The sequence below is a fragment of the Pleurodeles waltl genome, chromosome 2_1, assembly GCF_031143425.1.
Source record: "Pleurodeles waltl isolate 20211129_DDA chromosome 2_1, aPleWal1.hap1.20221129, whole genome shotgun sequence".
NCBI classification, from domain to species: Eukaryota; Metazoa; Chordata; class Amphibia; order Caudata; family Salamandridae; genus Pleurodeles; species Pleurodeles waltl.
This window is the reverse complement of record NC_090438.1, coordinates 563,082,075-563,105,892: the sequence shown is the minus strand read 5'-3', so window position 1 is coordinate 563,105,892 and position 23,818 is coordinate 563,082,075. Positions and strand designations below refer to the sequence as shown.

The following is a 23,818-nucleotide window of genomic DNA, read 5'->3' as shown; positions in this document are numbered from 1 at the left end:
TACACACTGCTTTCTAAGTTAAGCCTGCCTGCTCTGTGCTAAGCTGCCAGTGGGTGACCACAGGATAATTTAGATCATGTTTTGACTTACCCTGATTAGGATTCTGGTCCCTAGTTGGACAGGGTGCACACCTCTGCCAACTAGAGTCCCGGTTTCTAACACTGAGAAACCTACATAGTCACAGATTTACTGATGACCCACACACGGCCTTCTAAAGCCACTAACAGATTCATGCAGCCACTTACACAACTACTGTCATACTCATACATACATTTACACACATGCTCTCACACACCCTCAACCCCCCACAAACACGCACTCACACACCCATATAATATATAACAGATCCACCCACACACTCATAGTAGCACTTACACACTTACTCACATAGCAACAGAGCTGCTCAAACTCTCGGTCACACACTAACACAGCTAAATACACACCTACTCACACAATAAAATACAGTTCAGACAACAATTCACATTTCCGTACAAAAAAATCGCACTCTTATACAACCACCCAAACATGTGCTCAGAAATCCATGCAACCAGTGACATATCCATTCACAAATGCAAAACAAATTTGCACAGCCATTCACACACCCCTATACAGTCACCTATACACCCAATGATACACCTGTCCAGCCACTCACAAACACAATTAAACAACCATACATTAACTCACAAACCCAGTAAAACAGACATAGAACCAGTCACAGACCTAGTCACATACTCATAGAAACAATGATACAGCAACTCAGATCACATATATTAAAATTAGATTACTTTAATAATTCTATAGTACAAACAGTAAATTACGTTGTGGAATACTTTATATACTTTATTATATATCTTAAAAGTTCCAAATCCTTGAGATAACACTCACACTGACTGAATGATGTCACCAGTGATGTCATTTCAAATGTCATCAGAGATGTCATCAGTGATGTCACTAACCATGTCATCAGTGATGTAATATGTGAGGTCATGGCCAGTGCATTGTGGTAGCATAAGTTATAGTTAAGTGAGATAACTATAACTGCTGAATTTCTATGGTTTTGTATGTTTCAAATGTCAGCATGAGGGTAAAGCCTCTGTAACCTTAGTTTTTTAGTGACTTATTTAGCACAAAGCCATAGAGATGTCATATGGAGCATGCTCACTTCTGACCTCTCAAAGTCAGGCTTTAGCCTTTGACATGGAGCTCCTTTAGAGGGCTTTTAGGGGTCTGGAGGTCCACTATGTAAGTGGCCTCCCCCTCACTGTCCTTGACTTTGTATGGGTCAGTCCAGCAATCCTGGAGAGATCTAGGCTCTGGTGTCTCCATGACCCATACTTTCTACCCAGGTTGAAACTCTACCAGAGTGGCCTTCTGGTCATATCAGTATTTCATTACCTCCTGGCTGCCCTCGAAATTGCTCTTGGTGTTCTTCCAGAAGCGGTGCATCTTGTTACAGAGGGCCAGCATGTAGCTAATCACATCGTGAGGTGGTTTCCTTGGAGCTTTCTCCCACCCTCCTTGACAATGCACATAGCTCCCCTGACAAGGTGGTCATAGAGAAGTTTGAAGGGGCTGAACCCTACCCCTTTCCTGTGGCACCACCCTGTAGGCAAAGAGAAGGCATGGCAAGGGGAGGTCCCACTTACACCTCATGGCCTCAGGTAGGCCTGCAATCATGGTCTTCAAAGTGTTATTGAATCTTTCAACTAGACCATTGGTTTGGGGGTGACAGGGTGTGGTGAACGTGTAGGCTTCACCACACTCATCCCGCATGGACTTCATGTATGCAGACATGAAGTTAGTGCCTTCGTCAGACACTATCTCCTTAGGAAACTCCACATGGGTAAAGATCCTCATCAGAGTTCTAGTCACCACATGTACAGTCACTGTCGGCAAAGGAATTGCCTCTAGGTCAGAAATGTAGACATTTTTATTGTGAAACCTGGTGGTAAGGAACAGTAAAACGATGTTAATGCCCTCCTCTCTCCCAATTGGGAGAAGCCTTCCATGGCAATGGGAGCATTACTTGTTTTCTTTAAAATGAGAAAACCCTGTTTCTGAATTTTCTTTTTGATAACGGAAAAATATGGCTGTTTGATACAGGGCTATGTCTGCTGACTCAGTCCGGTGGCAAACTGTAAAATGCATTGACAGGAACCTCCATGATGGTTGGTCCTGCCAATACCTTTATAAATGACTACCTGCTAGGCAGTCATTTATACATTTGGTGGGTGGAGTAATCTCAGCCTGGCAGATGTAAAGTCCTCCTCTAAGCCAATAGTGACTACTCCATCCACCAATAATTACATTGGAACCTAAATCTAAATAGACCTTCAAAATACACAAGTACTTTATGAACATGGTTTCCCTCTGTGACCTTCCAGAAAATGATTTAGAAAACGTTATTCCTAGGTATTTATGTTTCCGAACGGTTTCACATTTTATTCTTCCAATATATGAATTTCCATTTGTCTTTGCTTCCCTAGAATGGGGTGGTTGAGTCTTCTGTGTGTTAATATTTAATTAATTAGCAACACAATATTGAAATGACAGATCCAGACATTGTAAAGTCCTATCAAGGATAACCAAGTCATCAGCATGCATCAAAACCATAGCAAGTCTTAAACTGACCATAGGATGGTAACGCTTCTGGGAGATTTAATAAAATACTGAGTAGAGGATATGTGCCAGCATGCATCACTCTTTGAGACCATTCACATTTGGGAAGGGTGCTGACATTTCCCCAGAATAACCTAATAGAAACTTGTTAATCTATGACACAATTTTATTAAAACAAAAGCCCTGGAGAAATGCCTAGTTCCTTCAATATACAGCACAAATAATTAGTATCTACTGCATTATTGTTTTGTTAACTTTTGGGCAGCAGTTTTTTAAGTTACTCATTACAAGTAACAGAGGACAGCCAGGCTAGATACAATAAGGCAAACACATATTGTGAACAGCTACATCCACTGTGATAGCCTACTTTTCCCCGGGAATATGTTATTGTGTTTTACTCACTGTTCTCGAGGGAATAGGATTAATTTTGCAAAGTCTTTACACCAACATGTAGGAGGGAGATTAAGCTGTATGCTGACGGGTCAGATCAGCTTTCCTTTTTAAACATTGATTAGGTACATGATTCCTTCCAAGATCCCGGCATAGAAACAGTTCTAGCAAATTAACAAATTAAAACAATGAAAAATAGAAGTTAGCCTACATACATGCTGTTTCTATGGCCTGCCTAGAGAAAGCTTTAGGTATATGTTGGCCATATTTATTTATTCCAGTTTATAACATATACTTCCAGTAGGCTTTAGGTTAGCCACATGCTCATGATTTTGTTGTCTATCTCAGCTGTCTGTTTTTGATTCAATAGATTTCCTCTATATTTTTGTATTTGTCCACCCAGGTTCATGTTGGTCTCATTTTGGTCTCACAGTGCTATTGCTGTATCTGTGGCTTGCTTGATTGGACTCTTTTTTAATTTATTTATTATTTGTAACACCATTTCAGTGCATGTGTTCCCTTCCTTTCTCCTACATTTCTTTCTTTCCCCTCATGTGTTCCGTTATCCCCCTCCTCCCATTAGGAGGCACACATGCAGATCCATTAGAACATAAGCCAATGCATCACCTACCATCTTGGAAGATCTTAATAAAGAACCAATTCCAAAACTGCTGGCCATGCATGAGCATGCATCATGAGGTGTGTGGCTAAGAGCATCATGAAAACCAATAGTTTGGCCTTCTGCAGTCAAGCACTCTTCACTAGCTTGTTTAATAATTGTGCTTCGTACACCATCAGGGCCTAGAGCCCTGCTATTCTCCCTGGAAATGATTAATTCAGAAAGCATGTCAATATTAATGCACTATTTGACTTCCTCATCCCTCTCAAAATTGACTCCAACTACCTCAGCATCTATTGATGATTTATATAAAGACTTCAAGCACTTTGTGAAATATTAAAATCCTGGCTGGATTGTATTAGCTAGCTTCCCTTTAAAACAAGTGTCCAAAACACTTTAAAGTTCGTGGTTCTGATGTCTTTCTCCATGTCTAGCCATGCCTGCTTACTCCTACCTACCTTCTTAAATGTAAGAAACTTTATAGCTATTAAATTTGTCAAGATCCTAGACTGCTGGTACTTTAGTAACCCTCACCGAAGGGAGCAATATATGTTTAGACGCTCATTATCAAACCAAATAGCAAATGTGTTTTATCAATGTGCTCAATGTTTACTGATATTAACTTTTATTCCAGAATAAGAATTATTTTATACTGATCTTTTGCATGTCACCTTGGATTCTGGGGAAACAGAGGTAGGCATATAAATCACCAAGGCAATTTAAAGATAAGTCCTAGATTTTCCCATGCTTTTAGACCCACTGACATCTCTCAGTAATCTGGGTGAAAGGCCTCCAGATTGGAGGCAAACTGAGCAAGGAACAGAATCCCAATCCTCTGGCAAAGCTGCAAAAACAGATCCTTTCCAATAGTAAACCTTTTGTAACACAGGGACAACCATATCAGTCTGTTGCTTGCAGATTCAATAGACCCAGGATGTGAGATGCACTCGGAAGAGCAAATGGAATCTGTTTTTGAGTATGGACATTATTGACTATTTCCCTGGGTTGCCTTGGCCAAGCTGGCATGCTCATTACAGTCAATAGCTAAAGGAGGGAAGGCAGAGGCAATCTTGAGGTTTTGAAATGCGCCACATGCAGAGTGATTGAAGTTCATGTGGCATGTGCTGTGTGGGCATGCAGATTCCCTTTGTGAATGTTACAACATTCAAGTCACCTTCATTTGTTGTCACTGTGCTTCAAGGATGCCAAGAACACCCAACTCTTTCATTTGTAGTTTAACTCTATTTTTATTGAATATTTTGGAAACACACATGCACATTTGCCCAACTGCAACCAAAGGCAGGTGGGGAGCACATGAATGCCAACTTTAGGGAAGGATGCTTATGAAGTGATAAAACATGTATAACAAAAATACCCAAATTTCCTCCCAACCCTCCCCCTGGGTACTCCTATTATCTCTGGACCTCAACCTGCGCTGCAGCGGTGTACGCGTGTTGGTCGTTAAATCTCTGTAGCAGTGGGGGTCTGAGTCATTCCTCCAAAAGTCAGAGAAGTCTCAGACATTTGGGGCAAATCAGTTCCAGAAAGTCTTGTGATAGAAGTGTTATGTAAGGTTTCCATAGTTCATCATACTTGTCTCCTCTGTTAGCTAGCATTAAGGACAGCTTCTCCATCGCCAGTAGGTGCCATGTCATTGCAGCCATAGTGTGTGTGTTGGGAGCCTGTCTGTCCCCCTGTGGGTTAGGATCTTCTGGTGAACTGCCCCCGGGCTATGCTGATTGGCTTGCCCCTATGGGTCTTAAGTGCAAACATGAGGGTATTCTAGAGGCCTAATACCATGTAGGATGGAAAATGGGACAGTGTGGTATTGAGGCATTTATCAATATCATTCAGTACCGAGTCCCAGAAGTGAGCCTGTTTAGAGCATTCCCGCAAGATATGTAATAAGGTGCCCAGGTTGGCAGAGTGTTGTCAGCAGTGTGGGTCACACGTGTGGTTGCGCCTATAGAGTCAAACAGGTGTGAGATACCAATAAGAAGTGATTTTTGTGGTTGTTTCTACACACTCCGTGTTATGTGCCGTATATCTTGCTCGGTGTTAAATCTCTCTCTACTTCTTAGGTGTGAACTGCGTACTGATTTCTTGTTCCATTTGATTTGGCTAGGGGGTTTAGGTGCAGGTCTAGAGTGTAATAATATGCTATATAGTTCCGAAATTAGGCTCTTATCATTCGGTTTTGTGAGCCACCTCTCAAATGCCATCAAGGGATGGCTTGCTGCAGCTCTGTTAATGGAATTGGTAAGCAAGTGTCTGGTCTGTATATAATGTCAGCACTCTGTTCAAGGTATATTATAGTAGTCTATCAAACTGTCAAAAGGGATGAAGCCCTTCCTTTTAAAAAAGTGACCTATTGCCTGGCAGCCCACCTCACCCCAAGTGCGAATGGTGGTCTGGTCCATGCCCGGAGCAAAACCCAGGTTGCCTATTAGAGGTGTGAGATGTGAAGGTAGGGTAGTTAGGCTCTTACAAATAACTACTGTGTCCCACGCTCACAGGAGAGTGCCTGTGACTGGAGAGACATATAAGCTTCAGAGTCTTTGTGGTTTCTTCAGGAAAGGGTTCTTCCAGAGGTGTATACCGGTTACAGCCCGGTCCATGAACAGCCAGTGCTTTTCTGATTCTGGCCATGACCATTCCAGCAGGTAATAAAGCTGGGCTGCCTGGAAATAGAATTGGAGATTGAGAATGCCCAGACCTCCCTCTGCCAGTGGGTGGTGACTCAGGTCCCTGGTCACTCTAGGGCACTTTTCTGCCCATACGACGTCGTGAAGTGCCTGCTCCAAGAATTGGAGGGTACTAGGAAGAGGGGCCACACGGAGGGTCTGAAACAAGAACAGAATTTACTACAGCATTGTCATCTTAATGGTGGCAATCCTGCCCAGCCAAGAGAGGTGGCAAGAGTGCCACTTTGCTATGTCTGTGACCACTTGTTGGCACAGTAGTTAAGGGCTATTGTGCTGTCTAGTGATTTTTCCAGTTGAATACTGAGACAGGCTATCACTTATTCGAACTATTGTATTGGAAACATTGGGAAAGCTGTTCCTCCTGGGCTCAGGGAACAGTTAGGTTAAGGGGCTGTGATTTGTGAATATTGGCACAGAAGCCAGCTGTCACACTGAATCTCAGTTCTTTCATTTAAAACTCTAAACATCTCAAAGCAATATCTTAGGAGCAACATTTTTTTGAGAAAGTGCATTTATATCAGAAAGCCATTTGCATACATGCTTGTATCCTCCACGTTGCATTCTCTGTGCCATAATTTTCACAAAAAGAGGTGGCAAAGCAGGATTAAATGAGTATTCCCAAGATGATTCCTTGAGCTGCTCTCCAATCAAAGATGGCTCCCTTGCTTCCTTTGATACCATACCACTTCCTGTATCTCTAGCCTTAAGGGCTGCTGAATTCATGGGAAGGTGTGCTACAAAGCAGCCAGTAGTGTTTGTCAGCACCTCCCTTGCCCCTTGCTTTAGATTTTTGTCCCATGGTTTTTTACACAGGATTTTCCTTAGATTTCAGAATCTTCAACAAGCCTCTTGATTCCAGATCCTTCAACTCAGTCTTGAAAAGTTATTTTTTGGCACTCATCTTTGACCTTTATCTTTGCCTGTTTATGAAGATATTTTCCCTGCAGGGACTTTCTTCCTGATCAACTTTTCTGGAAAGCACCTGCTTACTATACATTCTGCAGCACACATAGAAACAAAAGCATGCTCCCAGGATTTGTTTTGTGGAGGAAGGTGCCCCTTCCAGCACGAAAACAATCCTGCATGCAACACGGGACACACTCGCACTATGTTGCAAGGTTGCCTGCGTTGGCTCTAGGCTGCAAAAATGGCACCAGTGCATGAGGAAAGGTCAGGAATGCGACATATGTCCTAGATATGGCGCATTCCTGCCCTTTCACTGAGCCTCAGTAAGCACTTGCAGCTGTTTATATAGTCCTAAGCAGAGCAAGACAGTGTTTTTCTAAAACACTGGTTTACTAAAACATTTTATTTTGTGACTAATGCTTCACTTACTTTTTCATTCTCTATTACTTTGTGTTCATACAGCTCGTTGTGTAATGTTTTCTTGTATTTTATCACACTACAACTCTTATGTATGGACATATTCAGCTCTAGACACAGAAAGAGTAAAGCCCTTTGGTACATCCCACCCTATATTGTTCCAATTATGTTGATTAGAAAAAAACAGTAAACATCATTTGATTATTACAGTGAGGTGTTTATTAACATCTCAAGCATCTGCAAATAAAACATTTATTTCCGGATTTCTCTCCTTAGGTGGTGAATTACTATCCATTTGCATTGCTTCCCTCTCCTGTGCCGAAAGCTCTCTTCCATCAAGCCAGAGCTGTTCATCCAGATTTTAATCTGCTTGTGGATCTGGTTAGCCAAGATTATATGTTTTTACAAGACACCCTTGCAAGGTAACAACATAAATACTTTGTTTCTTTTATGTCTGAACAATTCCAATACATGTGTGCAAAAGCTGCCATGCTTTCTTTTTGTTCTGTGTTTATTTTTAATTACCTAAGTATTGGCAGGTTTGTAACCCCTTAACTGATCCCCAGTGCTACACCCTTTTTTGGTTATTTGAGATACTTTGCACTTATGCATCCATAACTTTTTTCCACATAAGGGATCTACTTTTTCCCAATATCACTGGGATTATAATGGCACCCATTGTTTGGGGATTCCTACAGAGGATACAGAGAAAATTGCTAAAATATAACTAAAGTTTGAGTTTTGGAGGAAAAATAAGGAAAAAAATGTTTGACCAAAAAGTGTCTGTTTTCTTCCTAAAAATGAAACCAAAAAACACTTTGCTATGTTAAAGTCACCATCTTCCAAGCTTTCAGGAACATGCAGAGCTGTATGGAAGAACCAAAGTTTTATCACAGCTTTCACATTTACCTAAGAGTTAACTAATTTTTCTGAATTTTTGTACTTTCAACCTACTCCCAGTGGTGGAAACTTGTGTGAAACCCATGAGTAATCACAGAAAGCTATAGATTTTAAAAAAGTAGTCATAATTCTGAATTTAGCATGGGGTCATTTTTGTAGATCCCTTAAGTTTTCCCAAAGGAACTAACTGTTGAAATAAAGAAAACTATTGAAAATGAGTAGGTCAAAATGGCCATTGGTGATAACGTTTTCATCTGCAATTTCTTGTCACGATGGCCGATGTACAGAAGCAATATCTCATTATGTTTTCTATACCCTTGTGTTTGCAAGGATATATAGGGTTGGAAGGTTTTTCAAGAACCAGAGGTAACCAGTGCCAACAACTGAGCTGCACCTTACAATGATTTTTTTATTGTGTACCGCGTATGGAGCAATTCATTTGGTAAAATATAGAAGGTGCAAAATTGCTATGAAAGAAATCTATGTATTTCTGAAATGTACACCAGATACTGAGTTTAGGAATAGTGAGTATTTATATTTCTTTTAATTTGTGAGTATCCATACTGGCATGTGCATCAGAGGGCCTTTCCCAAGTTGTCTTCTTTCTTACACACTTGCTTACTTTTGAAAGGCACAAAAGCAGAGCAATTCAATTGAGAATAACAAACGTTCTGCTATTCTGGGTGTCTGTATGTCTCCTGATAAAAATGGTACCTCGCTTTTGTGGTTAGGCTATTGCCTGTGACAGAAAATGGCCCAAAACACAACATGGACACATCACATTTTCCACTGAAAACTGACCTGTGAGTAGCTCTGGATTTTGAGACCTAGCTCAGCCTGCACATAGGGAAATCCCACAAACCTGTATATTTTTGCAACTAGACACCAGCCGGAAACCATGGTGAGGTGACGTGTGCTTACAAGTTTTTTATTTACCTACCATGCCCTTCAAACCTCAAACGTTGCCTAAAATTACCCATTTTCCTTACATTCCTGTGATGCAAACTTCCAGAATTCACAGAACTCTACAAAATGTCTGCCACTCAGCAGTAATCCACTTGTCCCCATAAAAACGCTGCCCCACTTGTGTGGCTGGGCTTAGTGTCCGTGAGAGGATAGCTTTATTGCCCTTGTGCTTTGGGCTGTACTGGTTGTTAAAGGCTTCACCCTCATTACAGGCCTTCGCCTGTGTCTCAAGCTATTACACAGATTCAGGGCATTTAATAAATTGCATAGCCCTCAACAGTGGACAATACAGCTACCTACACTTGTCTTTGGGCACATTCTATCAATATGCATTACCAGAATAATATTATTAATTTTGGAGTGGTTACTTTTATATCCCCTAATTGGGAATGGTTGCATGATTGTTTCTTCTGCTCTCTGTGTTCTAGTAACTGGCTTCCTCTATTGTTGGTAGATGGGTCATGTTACTTGTTGGACAATTGGAGCATGAACCCAAAGTGCATATTGAGTAGCTGTTATTTTTTTCTTTTTTGAGTTTATGGATGGATGAGGGTACTATGGTGTCTATTTTGGAGTGTAGTTACACATTTTGGGAGCTGATGCTGAGAAACCAAGTGTTTTGGTTTGTTTTAGTATTTATTTTTTAACATGTGGTTTTCTTTGCTCCCGTAGTCCTTCTAGCTTCCAAGAGTTATAGATTTTTGTGCCACATATTCTGGTATGGAGTACATGGCTTTATAAGTAATTAATTCTGTTGTCAGAACACACAATAGGCAGCCAGACTAAGGATCACAGAAGCATGGTGATCTGATCATATTTTAGAGTGTTGGTGGTTGGACCCGCTGCCGAGTTTAGGGATGTTTTCAGTGCAATTGGCATGTCCTGTGAGCAAGACTGTACTCTAGCTAGCACCTGCTAAAGCAGCTCACATACTAATTTTCTGACTTCTTGCTCCAGCACCAGAGTTGTAGGTTTCTGTCTGTGTATATTTGCCAAGTATTTGCTTTTTCTTTGGTGTTTGCTGCCTATGATAAAGAGAAGGGATTTGGTATCATCTTCCAGATGGTACCAAAATCCATTTTTTGTGCTAGTTTTGTTTTCTAATTAGGGGTGTTGAGCTGAACGTTTTTGTTAGTGCCAGCAACATTTTGGAGTTAGAACATTTCTATTGAGGAAGAACCAGCAGAGAATGCTGCCTTCGAGTTCCATCCTCTTTAGGGTGGTTTTGGTTAGGGTTGAGGGGTTCTGCTGTGACGTCTAGAAACATTTGCAAGACATAGGCCCTGCCCTCATATTGAAGCCTGATGGCATCATCATCTATTTCTGGTAGTTTCTGTGAACCTGGTTTGGTTTTTGTAAAAAGCTTGCTTATGAGTAGCAGGATAGTTGCTTATTTACAGTTGCTTAAATCCTCGAACTCTAATTTGTTTTTTTACAATTGGCTTGTTATTCCTGTCTTCAGGCAGCCAGGGAAGATACCAGTCATAGGGAGGACCATATATTGTGAAGCGAGTAAGATATTATGTATTGTAGTGGTTAAGGAGGTAGTGTGAGGTTTATCTGCATGGTAGAAGGGTTTTATGTTTTTAAGATTTTCCCCAGGACTTAGGGGATGCAAGAGTAAATTTTTCATATTTGTTAAAATATTTACTTTCAATCATCAACGAGGGAGGACTTTTTTCGAAATGAGTATTGTTTCTGATGTACTGTGTGTTTTTGGAGAAACATTTTGCAAAGTTTTCATTTTCTTTGTTTGCTATGTCAAGCAGAGTAATTTGGGGTTTTGGCCATGCTTAAGTCCATATTGAATATCTTTAGGGCCTATTTTTGCAGTTTACAGTTTGGGATTTTAGGATTTTTTCCTATAGCCTTACCTAGTTTGTTTCAATGTGCCATCTTATTTCTGCAGGAGTTAGTCTCAAGCTCCTTTGTAGTCCCATAACACCATCCCTTTCCTCATTGAGTTCTTTAGAGAACAATTTGCAGATAAGTTTCCTCTACAACTTTTGTGAGCTTCAAAGTCAATGAATTTGGTATTTCTTCATAGAAACTTCTCCATCTTGGGCTAAGCTCTTGCGTGTGAATTCATGGGTGATATTGTAAAAGGGATTTGATGATGGTATAACTTATCACAGTTGAATATAGAGAAGCAAGGAGTGCGTTGTTAGATAGATAGATGGACTTGGAGTAGTGCTGCATGGGATTACTGCTTCAGAGGAATACCACTAGTGCGTGTATCTCTACATTCATCGCTTTGTCTTAGTGGAAGGTGAACTCTCCTAGGAGAATATATAGCTTTAAGGCTTTTTAGTTACAGCCTACTGTATGAATTCTTTCACGATGCTGGAGGTTCGCATATAATATTCGTGGACATCAGGAATCCAGTTACGGGATACCTTTCTAGAGCTAGGCATTTGAAGTGTTGCAGAACACATTACATTTACATTGCAGTCACTTGCAATTTAGGGTCTTTCCACCTTCAATCCTCTGGATCTCCTTGATGTCCGATAGTTAAATATTCATTGGGAAGATACAGTCCTGTAATAAAAGGAGGACATCTCGTAATTCAAATTCCTGTATCTTTTCATGAGTGTTTACTTATAAGTAAATGTTGTCTTCCATTTTGTCTCAAATTAGCTAATACTCTTATGGTGAGTCATCAAGGTCAATTATTGCTCTCTAAATAAGAATGGATGGCAAGTATGAAGAGATGGGAGCATACGATCATCCTTGCCAAATTCCCAGTTGAAAGAGGAATATTGTAGGGAAATCATGTACCTTATGGCATTTATAGACTGTTACGCCAGCTATATAATGTTGGCTAATAATCTTGGAGATGGAAAATTTGCTTTTAATGAAACATTTGTACTGAGTTTTTATTAGATCTGATAAAACTGATTCTGTTTAGATGAAAAGTTTATAATCTGTTTTTTAGGAAAATGTGGACATAGAGCCCAAGTTACAGTTATATTTACTTTCGGTCATCAACGAGGGAGCTCTTTTTCGAAATGAGTATTGTTTTCATTTTCTCTGTTTGCTATGTCAAGTAGGGTAATTTGAGGTTTTACCCATGCTTCAGTCCATATTGAATATCTTTTCGGCCTATTTTGGAAGTTTACAGTTTTGAATTTTAGGATCTTTTCCTGTAGCCTTATCTAGTTTGTTTCAATGTGCCTTCTTGTTTTCTGCAGGAGTTCGTCTCAAGCTCCTTTATAGTTTCAAAACACCATCCCTTTCCTCATTGAGTTCTTTAGAGATACTTTTCCTCTACAACCTTTGTGTGCTTTATAGTCAATGAATTTGGTATTTGACATGTGACTTTACTCAGTCACACATCACATATATTCCATCTGCCTTATTACAAGTGACTTAGGAAATTATCCTATATATCTATATATCAGGGTTCAGTAACAGCAGGCTGCCTCTGAATAACTCACACATGTTTGTCTGTCAGCTGGTTTAAGAATATGCTGGGCACTTGTGTAATGGTCAGCTTCAGATGGGGGAGGAAGTATGGGCCCACAAAGGACCATGTGCCTCATGGAAGAAGGGTTGAGCCAGTAGTACAGCACAAGCAGGTACAGATTTGCACAGGGAGGGGCCCCAAGGAAGGTGCCAGGGACTTGGACGCTGACTCAGCATGCAGAGAGGACATCAACTGGAGAGTGTAGCTAAAGCAAGTCAGAGGGAAGCAGGTCAAACCCCTTAGGAAGGAATGCATCTAATCTGGGAGTGCACCAAGTCAAGGCCCTGAAATGCTGGTGGATGAGGTGAGGATACTGGAACATCCGCTCCCAGCTTGATGGTAGCAGAAAGGTAGTCGGTGCGGCTGAGCTCATGTTTGACACACTGGGCAAAGGCAGGTTAGAAGAGGGTAGGCACCCTTTTGAGTATTCATATGTGGTCAGTCACAGCTTAATGGCAGCAGAGAGACAGCCAGGTGTGGTAGCTCAGTTTCAAACTACAGACTACAAAAATTGCTATTAAGAAGATGAGGATAATGGAACATACGAGTGAGTTATGTTGGCTAAGTTGAGTGGGAGGAAAGGATGGCAGTTTACTTGGTGGTGTGCCTCGGAAATCAAGGCTGAAATGTGTGGAGAGAGTTGCTGCAGTGATGGATGGATGGTAGCGTATTTTCAATTAACAAACTATTAGGTGAAAAACTCAACATGTAGAAATAACACATCGGCCTGAAAATGAGAGAGAAATGCATTTATTTTTCTTTTCTTAGAAGCCGAAAAAAAGCACAAAGCAACAATATCTGTAGGCTTTAGTTAAAGAATGCACAATCAAGCACGTTTTACTTGATTTGTCAATAGTGGCTTAGGCTAACAATGTAATATGAATAATTGTTAAAACTTGTATGGGACATTTAACAATGGGCCATGCTGTAAAATATATTCTTTTAACTTTCATACGTTCATACGTTTATAGAATGAATAACATTTTTAATTTGAAATCACAATATCTGTTTCTGTATCAATAAGCTGAATAGAAAGGAGAAAAGAAATGTGATTTGTAAAAAATGTATCACACTAACCATTAGCTTTTTCTCTCCTATTTCTTATTATGGTGGGAAAAGGCATCCAGTAAATAGTTTAGCTTTAGAATATGATCAATAAATTGTTTTGTAGCTTCTTTGTTAAGATAGATTAATAGACGAATGCTGTCCTGTTCTCAGGAAGACCTCTAAGTCTGATTAGACAAACCGGTGGTGGAGACGAAAAATAAGTTGCAAGTCACAAAACTGTATTACTTTAAAATGTGTGTTCCTAGATTAGTGTGGGGAAAAGCCAAGAGAAGTTCAGCTAAATTTAGTCTCATTCAGCATAAATCCTAATTCTCATTTTGAGACTTCTTGAAGGCTCTCTCTTTGTCTGGGACTTTTTTTGCTCTGGAACTCTGCTGAGTTTCTCAACATTTTCATTTCTCTAAATTGACAAACTCTTAATAGGTTCCACTGATTGATTATCATTTTGTTTACATAACTACCCTTCAGATTAGACTAGGGAAAATTGATTTGTATGGAACATATGTCAGGCATTGTTCTGTTTAACACTGATTTATTGTTCTTTGATAGAAACATTTTATTCTGTCAATAAACATGAGACACTAAGAAAACTGATAATAAAATACTAAGGTACTGATTTAGATTTTGGCGGACTGGCAACCTCATCACACTGGTCAGACGAAATCTAATCCCCATAAGCAATGGGATATCTATCACGATTGTCATGGAGTAACCTGTCCATCGAAATCTAAAGCAGGCCCTAAATTTTCCTCCAACTCTCATCATTGATTCATATAAAAATGTCATCAATAATTTGCAAATTTGTTAATGTTTTGATTTGCAACTTCTCCCTGCCTCAAAACACACTTCAAATGGCCATTGACTAGGATCCAGTAGCAAAGCAGAAACCTTAAAACTATCTGTTCTGAATTTCCACCCTCACATAATTTAGTAGATAAATGCCCAGTTTCCCAAAGCCCGAGTTTGAAGATTGACAGAACGCTGTTTCTGAGGAGGGTGCTGGTAGTAGTTGTAGAATAGTGAATTCCAGTTTTTAAGTATGAGTATCAATAGCGTTATGTGTCGTAATTGTGAAGATTAAATTGTGATTTATGATGTGTATTTGCTTTGAAAAGTGCTTGTTTATTGATGTTTTGAATTGCATTGCTGATGCTTATGTGCTTTTGTCGAAGAATAATGAGATGTACTTGACTGTATAATTGAACATATATGGAACAGAATCAAAACATTGAAACTTCCTATACTATGTTATTGGCCATTTCTTGAATTTACTTCAAAATCATAACCATATTCAAAACTATTAAAAATGTTATTGGAGGTGACTATTGCTGTTCGGGAAGGTGAAGAGGCACCTCCTGAGGGGTAGGCCTGCATATTGTATGGTAATTGAGGAAAGGTTACATACGCGTATATGGCTCCACCAATGGTTTCAAGATCATTGAAAAAGAGGATTCATTGTGTTTTCCTAGATGGGGACATTTAATTTGAGAATTATAGACTGATTATGAGAAATTCTTTGTGAAAAGAAGCCACCTCCCAGACACAGAATTTGAAGCTATAAGTGCTTAGGAGAAAATTGCAAGAGATAGGGACAAATACTTAAACTGCATAAAAAGAGCTATGAAAAATTAAACAGATGCAGCGTGGGATGAACATAAGCAGAGATAGAAAAATATATTAGAAGAAACTAAACTATATCCTGCCATTAGAAAAGAGAAAGGTGAACAGTCAGACAAAAACTAGGGAAAAAGATTAGAGGGGAATCAGAAATAAAAGCTGAAAAAACAGATTCTGAAACAGATTCTAGAGAAACTGTTAGCTGGATGTCCATCACATGTGGCACTTGAAGCAAGTGCTCATCCAGCAGTAAATAATAATTTAACAGTAGCTACAGTGCCTGTTGCTCCAAACACATTTCAGATTATTGAAGAATTGCAATCAATACAACCTGTTGTTACAACACCAGTGTTCACACAAATGGCAATAGAACAGCCAGATATAACCCAGCTGATTGTGGCACGGCTTGTTACAACATAGCCTGTTGTTTAACAAATGATTACTAATAATGTATAAACTGAAATAGCTGTTGGAGGTACACCAGTGAATGGATATATTCCAACTTCACGGAATTCTCAGATTGTAGTATGTACCCCACCACAAACTTTTCAAGCATTAGGAGAAGGAAGACAAATTGTTTTCACAACACAAATAGCCCCATGTGAAATAAATCGGTTAGAAGATGGGATTTTTACCCCATGACTTGAAGAATCTGCCAGACATTGTATGAAAGTTGACGATGCAGAAAGACCTAGTACTAGTTCAGGTTCAAATACTAGTCCAACTTCAGAAAGATAAAGACCATTAAATGTCACAAGATGGAGAATTTGAATTAGAAGAAATACTTAAATGACACCTGGATCTTGATCACGTAAATCATTATGAAGAAATAGAATTGATTGTATTTGTGTAAGGAAATAACAAGAGCAGGAGCCGTGCATGACAAATTAACAGAATTGGCTAATAAATATGTTGATATTCAAAAGAGCACTTCATTGCAGAAAGGTTTCAGGGTAAATCTAGATGATGAGTCAATTGAAAATATATGTTCTTTAGGATTATGACTGCACATTATTGGATTAGTGGAATGTGTCCGCAGATGGTGTGAATTTGATAAATTAGAAAATAAATGGGAAAGAAAACACAATAAAAAGAAAGAATCAACAGCAATGGGAACAAAACGAGAAACACCTCCAGATCCTCCAGATGATGAGGGAGCTACAGCTTATCCTTTAATAGAAATTAGAGGTGGAGGGTATATGCCTTGGAGTAGAGGAGATATTTAATCATTTACGAACAATTTTCCAAAATTGAGAGAGAACCCTATGCAGTGGTACCCACAAGTTGAAAGGTTTGTTAAGATTTTAAAGGTGTGGACAGATTTGAATACATTCTTTGACACTGTTGTTACTGTTGAGCAGCCAGCCGCAGAGCCAACAAGAGATCTTCATAAAAATGCGCCCTCACCTCATGTATACACTAAGGCCCTCATTTTAACATTGCCGGTAAATACCGCCTACTGCTGCATTGACGGCCGCCAACATACCGCCACCGTGGCTACCATCCGTCCGCCATATTATGAGCACTGCCTGACTTCTGCCACAACAAGGGTGGAAATCTGGCAGTGTTCTTTGTGGTGGAAGGTGGTAACATGGAACTGCTTCCACCAGCACCGCCACGGCAGTTGAAGGCTGCCAGCGGTATTATGACCAGTAATACGGTCTAACGGTGTTCTGCTGGCGGGGCACTGCTGGAAGTAACAGTGCCCCTTCTCATTCCCTGCCAGACGGCCTCCTTGCCGGACAAGATAAGACGGGCATCCATCAGGGGAGGGGGGTGGCAGTGTGTGGGGTATTGTGTGTGAGTCTGAGTGTGTGTGTGAATGCATCTGTGAGTGTTGCGTTGTATGCGTGTATGCCAGCGTGTGTATGAATGCGTGTATGCCAGTGTAAGTGAATGGGTGTATGCGTGGTGCATGTGGGTGTTTGTGTGCGTGTATGCGAGGAGGGTGTGTGTGGGGTGGGGGCTCTGTGACTGTAGTCGGGGTGCAGGGAGGGGGGTGATGTGTGTGTGTGTGGCTGTGCCGGAGGGGTCAGTTGTGTGGTGTGTGGGTGTCTGCAAGTGAGTGTATGGGGGTGAGGGGGCGAGTGAGTGGATCAGAGGGGGTGGGGGGTGAGTGAGTGGATCAGAGCGGGTGGGGGTGAGTTTGGATGGAGGGGGTGTCAGGTGAGTGTTAGGGGGTGGGGGAGCCGCCTACCGGTGACAGGGAAGGGATTCCCTGTCACCGGTAGGACTTACCGCCATGGTTTTCATGGCATTGCTAATGGTGGTAGGCTGGCTCATAATGCCATGAGCTGTACTATGTCGGCTGCAAGGGCTGGAGATAGACATGCCAGGGCCGGTGGCTCATACCGCCATGGCGGTATGTGTGGAGAAGTTGCGGTATATACCGCCATCCTGTTGGCGGTAATACTGCCACATTACTCTGGCGGTCAGAACACCGCCAGGGTTAAAATGAGGGCCTAAGTATAATAAAGAGAATACTTTCTAAAAGGTAGTATTCTCCAAATGATTTGGATTATGTGGGGTTGAATCGAACTCAGCAGGAAGTAAAGGAGTCAGCTTATGAATATTATGAGAGGTTGTTGAAAGCCTTTCAGCAACATACGGTCAAACACCTGCTAATTTTCTTAAGCTCTTTTACTATGTGTTTTTGATTGCGGTCTGTATGCCAACCAAGATTAAGATGTGCTAGAAAGCTGAGAAGGGGATCATGTGTAAGATAGTAAAAAGTTAAGGTAATGGTTTCTTTTGGATTTTTATAGTCAACAAGGCAGATCTTCCATGAGTCATTCTGAAATCATCCAATAACTTGCTATTACTGTAATGATCTGGTGAAGACACTGAAAGCCATCCTAAAGTATGTGTATAGGATTAAATATTTTAGTAAAATGACCAAAACTATCCCAGGATGATGTTCTGATGACTGCAGCTGAGTGTGTGATGCTCTCGTATACTTGAGGAATACTAACAGCCTGATTTAGAACTCAGTGGACAGGTTACTCCATCACAATGGTGATGGAGTGACCCATCCGCCAAGTTTTGAATTGGGCCCTAAGTTAATTTTTTGATGCATTGCAGATTTTGCGCAACTTTTCCAAAGGGTCCGTCATTTTTGGAAAAGATTGTAATTACAGCTGCATCAGCCCTGTGCCATTTTTATAAGGGGGAATGCCTACCTTGCATATCATTGGTATCTGACACAGTCAGACCTGATGCTGAGGGAAAATGACACAGTGGGGCTAAAAGTGATGCTAGAGGCCTCTAGAGTTACTTTGTAGATATGGAGGTATTATTGTGCCACCGCTGCATCAAAACAAAATGACGCAGCAGCAGCACAAGCCTCTTCTCAATGAGGCCCTAGGTTTTAGCTGTTATCTCCAGGTAGTCTGGAGGATAAGGAAGAGGGCAGGACTACCACTTTTGTATCTTAAGTAGTTTATGAACTGTTTATGAACTGTTGATGCAATTAGATTGTTTATTTATATATTTGCTTATTGCATTTAAGTATTTTAGTATTGTGATTTAATTTTGTTAAATTTATTCATAATGTATCTTTTTATGATGTATTTATGCTAAAGGTTTATGGGCTTTTCCCAACATAAACTAAAAAACTGAACTGAACTGAAACTAGCCCCATGTTTTGACTGCCTACATCCAAGTGTAGAAACAGATTGATTAGAAGTCCTGCTTTGAGGATTGTCATTGGTGACACTAAAAGGCAGAAGAGCTCCACATCAATGACTGTTTGAGCAGGAGGTGGTTCATTATAAGCCATTTTGTAGGGCTGCCTCTTTGAGAGTGAAAAAGACATAAAACCTCTGGGTGTTTGAAATTAATCTCAGAGCATAGTATGACCTTGTGAGAAGGTGCTGATTAACAAGCCAGTACTTGAGAAAGAATAAGATTTTCTGAAAATTAACCAAGGACATGATGAGGTCATTTTGTAGTTTCGTTCTACAAGGAAAGGTTGGCTGGAAGGTAGGTAAAACAATTTTATTTGTTTTCTGGCTTCCCCTCACCCATCAACAATTTGTCTTCAAGTGCAAGAAACACTCTTAACCACTTGGGTGCTATGGACATGACCTCCACCTCCATAGTGCTCACAACTAGGCACTATGAATGTGGAAGTCATGTCCAAACTCCTGGCACCAGAGTAGCAGCAGTTGTGGGGTGGATAACAGTGTCATTATGGGTGTCAGACACTTGGTACTGATGACCAAGTGGGCTCAGGGGCCACCAGTTTTCAGTCATCATTGTGACACAGGCACCTGTGTCCCTGTAGGCCTCAAGCTGAACACCATTTATTAGGGGTTGTTGCTTGTACTTATCCTTATTAAGGGGACAAGCAACAAGGGTGGCAAGGTCAATGCCCCCTTCAGAGACTAAAACAGCCTCTGTGGTTTCCCTAACTAAACCAACCCCCACTACATTACCCAGAGTGAGCCCTGCTACACCCTTGGACTGGCTATTTGTAGTGCTATTTTTCCCACCACCACTGCTATTACTAGGGGCACTAGTGAAAGTAGTAAGGATTGTGGTGGTGGGAGCTTTGGTGTTTTTCTTTGGACAAGTACTGCCAATGGCCTTTGTTTTTTCATATATAACACCAAGGCTTTTTATTCTGATGGTTAGAAGAGGATTTATCCCTACCCCCAGAGGCTTTTTGTGGACCTGATGAAGAGTCCTTGTTTTTATCTTTGTCCCCTCCTTTGTCATTAGACTTACCATCCTTTGTCTTGTCTTTGTCACCCCCTGTATGGGCTTTCCTGCTCACCCTTGTTTTGACCCATTTGTCTGCTTTCTTTCCCAATTCTTGGGTAGAGGTCAGAGAGAGTCTACCAAGTATTGATATAACAAATAAGAAACACAGTTATTCAAAATATGTTCTCTCAAAATTAGCGTATATAAGTCCTCATAGTCAGACACTTTGCTGCCATGTAACCAACCTTCCAAAGCCTTCACAGAACAGTCCAAAAAGTCTATCCAATCTTGTGAAGACTCTTTTCTGGTTTCTCTGAACATAATTCTGTATTGTTCAGTTGCTAAGCCAAATCCATCCAAGAGTGCAGTTTTAAGAATACTGTAGTTATCTGAGTCTTCATCTCTGACAGTGAGAAGTCTATCCCTCCCCTTGTCAGAAAAGGACAACCACAGAATAGCAGCCCACTGCCTTTGAGGGATCCACTGAACTTTGCAGGCCCTCTAAAGTACAGCAAACCACTTGTAGATATCATCCCCCACCTTGTATGGGTCAACAATTTTATGCAAGTTTCTAGAGTCAGTGGTGTCCTCCTAACTCCTGAAACCACTGCTGCCACCATTGGGAATTTACCCCAACCCCTGCCTTTCCCTTTCCACAGCCAACGCCTCCCTATCTAGGGCTAGCTGTTGCTGCTGCAGACTCAGCATGGCCTCCTCTAGTCTCAGTTGCCTGAGCTCCCTATCTATGGAGTCATCACCTAGAGTTGAACCATGAGATTTCTCAGAAACTGAGGTGATATGGGAATGGGCAGGGATAGATCTTTCCCTAACGTTGCTAACTCTAATGATCTGGCCTCTAGGTGTGAAGGGAGCCCTAGCTGTGTGACTACCCCTCCCACTGCCAGCTACAGTAGAAGGTCTGCTAGGTGGAAGATCTTTGGAAGAGTCCTTGCCTGAATCTGAAGGATGATTCCCTTACTCTAAGGGGTTAGAATCTCCCTCCCCATCCTCCTCCTGGTTATCAGTATGTTCCTGATCATCCTGGAGCAGAAGGCTCAATAGAAAATTCTTGTTGGGGTTCTTCCCTACATCTAAGCTTCTCTCTGAGCAAAACCCCATCAGTTCTTTGAAGGTCATGCCCTCATAGGGAGTGTCCATGACCTCAGAGCTAGGCCCAGCAGTAGACATGATGTAGTGTGAGTGTTAGTGTAGTGTAAGGAAAAACCTAACTTCTAGTCTCTTGGAAAGGAAAGTAAGAGACTAGACCACTGTAACTAGGTGTATGTCTATAGCTCTAGGTACAGAGTATTCTTTCCTGTGGAAAGCACCGGTGACAGAGTGATAAGGCAATTGCAAGTACTTATCCCACCGCCGCACCACCAATGTAGGAGGCTGGCCTGGTTTGTAGTGGGTACCTAAGGCACTTACACCGTATACCAGGTCCGGTTATCTCTTATTAGTGAAATGTAGACAGTGAAGAGAAGCCAGGCTCGCCATTGGTAGTGTGGATGAGCAGCCAAGGCCTAACTAGGAGACATGCAAAGCTCATGCAATACCACTGTAGTCACACAGTACTCACATGCATGAAAGAAAATATTCAGTGACACAAAAATAAAGGTACTTTATTTTGATGACACAAATGCCAAAAATACCATAGAGACTATACTCCTTTAGGAGGTAAGTAATACACAAATTATATACAGTAGTATGCAGAAATAACTGTAAAAACAGTTAGAAAACAGTGCAAACAGTGAAAATCACAATAGTTAGAAATGGGGCTAGTGGGAGCACAAACCATATACTATAAAAGAGGAATGCGAAGGTCGGTTTCCCACATAGGCAAGTGTAGTGTGAAGAAGGGCGCTGGGATTATTAGAAAACACCAAAGGTAAGTAATAGAACCCACCCCAGAGCCCAGGAAAGCAGGAGTAAATCACAGTAACTTTCCTAGAACACACAAGAACACGAGAAAGAAGATTATGCAAGAACCAGAAGAGACTTAACACACCAATGATGGATTCCTGTACCTGAAGACCTATGAAAGGAGGGGACCAAGGCCAAGAAGCACTGAAGAGTCCAGGGAGAACAGGAGCCCCTTCTAACCCGGATGAAGGTGCAAAAGAAGATCCACTGGTGAAAAACAACACTCAGTACTGCACCCAAGAAGAAGGATGCGGGTTCCTGATTGGTGAAGATGATGTCCCATGCCGGATGGATGATTGCAGTCTGGTTTGCGTCACTGGATTCCACCAACAAGTCTTGGCTCACGCAAAGCTCGCAGTTAGCTGAAAATGGCACTGCCCGGGACCAGAAGGGACCTGGTGGACTCTACCCCAGAGGGGGAAACAGAGGGGGCTCTCAGTAGCTCAGAGTGCCCTCAGATGACCAGGCAGCATGCGCAGGAGTCCCACAGCATGGGGACAAAGAAGGTGCAAAAAGAGGCCCACACAGCACTACACAAAAGGATCACACGCCGCCTGAGAACCACGCAGGAGGCTGTGCATCGCAGGAAAGAGTGCTGGGGGCTGGAGCTGCAAGGTGCATGAGGAAGTTCATGGAAGGATGCCAACAAGCTTTGGCAACTGCAAAACATGCAGTGCATTGGGGTACTGTCTAGCGTGGGGAAGCAAGCTCTTACCTCCACCAAAGTTGGACAGTTGGACGTCAGGACCGTCGGGACCACTTCAGTCCACCACCTGTGATGCTGGATCCATGCACTTCATCAGGAGAGGGGACCCAAGCCACCAATCATCGCTGTAGGGGGGTTCCTGCTGAAGCAGGGAAGTGACTCTTTAACATCATAGGAGGTTCCTTCGTTCTTCTGGTGCAGGCTGAAGACTAGCTGTCCTCTGCAGATGCACGACTGGGAAACAGTTGCTGGCAGGAGCTGAAGATATATTGTTTCAGAAGTCATTTTTGCTTCTTTGTTGCAGTTATAGAATACCTGGAGAGTCCAGATGCAGTTTCTTCGGTAAGAAGGTGAAGTAAAGGATGCAGAGGATTCCTGCTGGAGTCTTGCAATCCGATTCTGAAGAACCACCCAAGAGAGAGACCCTAAATAGCCCTGAAAGGTGGAATGGTCAGCTGCACAGGTAAGCACCTTTCGAGGGGGGCTCTGACTTCACCTGCTGGCACTGGCCACACAGATGCTCCCAGAGTTCCCTGCCACCTTTGAATCCAAGATGGCAATAAACCAGGGACCCTCTGGAGGATCTTGAGCACCAGCCCTGGGGTGGTGATGGACAGGGTAGGGGTCACTCCCATTTCCTTTGTCCAGTTGTGCACCAGAGCAGGGACTGGGAGTCCCTGAACTGGTGTAGACTGGATTTTGCAAGGAGGGCACCATCTGTGTCCTTCAAAGCATTTCCAGAGGCTCTGGAAGGCTACCCTTCCCATGCCTGTAAGACCTATTGCCAAAGGGTGTAATACCCCTCTCCCAAA

The 23,818-nt window shown here is 41.6% G+C and overlaps 1 protein-coding gene across 1 annotated transcript in view; it reads left to right on the top strand.

The window, feature by feature from the left end:
• The window catches only part of LOC138260020 (glutathione synthetase-like), a 327,470-nt gene that overhangs the window by 50,206 nt on the left and 253,446 nt on the right, over positions 1-23,818 (top strand). Inside the window, exon 2 of the mRNA XM_069208089.1 lies at positions 7,933-8,078. Coding sequence (XP_069064190.1) covers positions 7,933-8,078 — 146 coding nt within the window. The remainder of the gene's footprint in view (positions 1-7,932; positions 8,079-23,818) is intronic.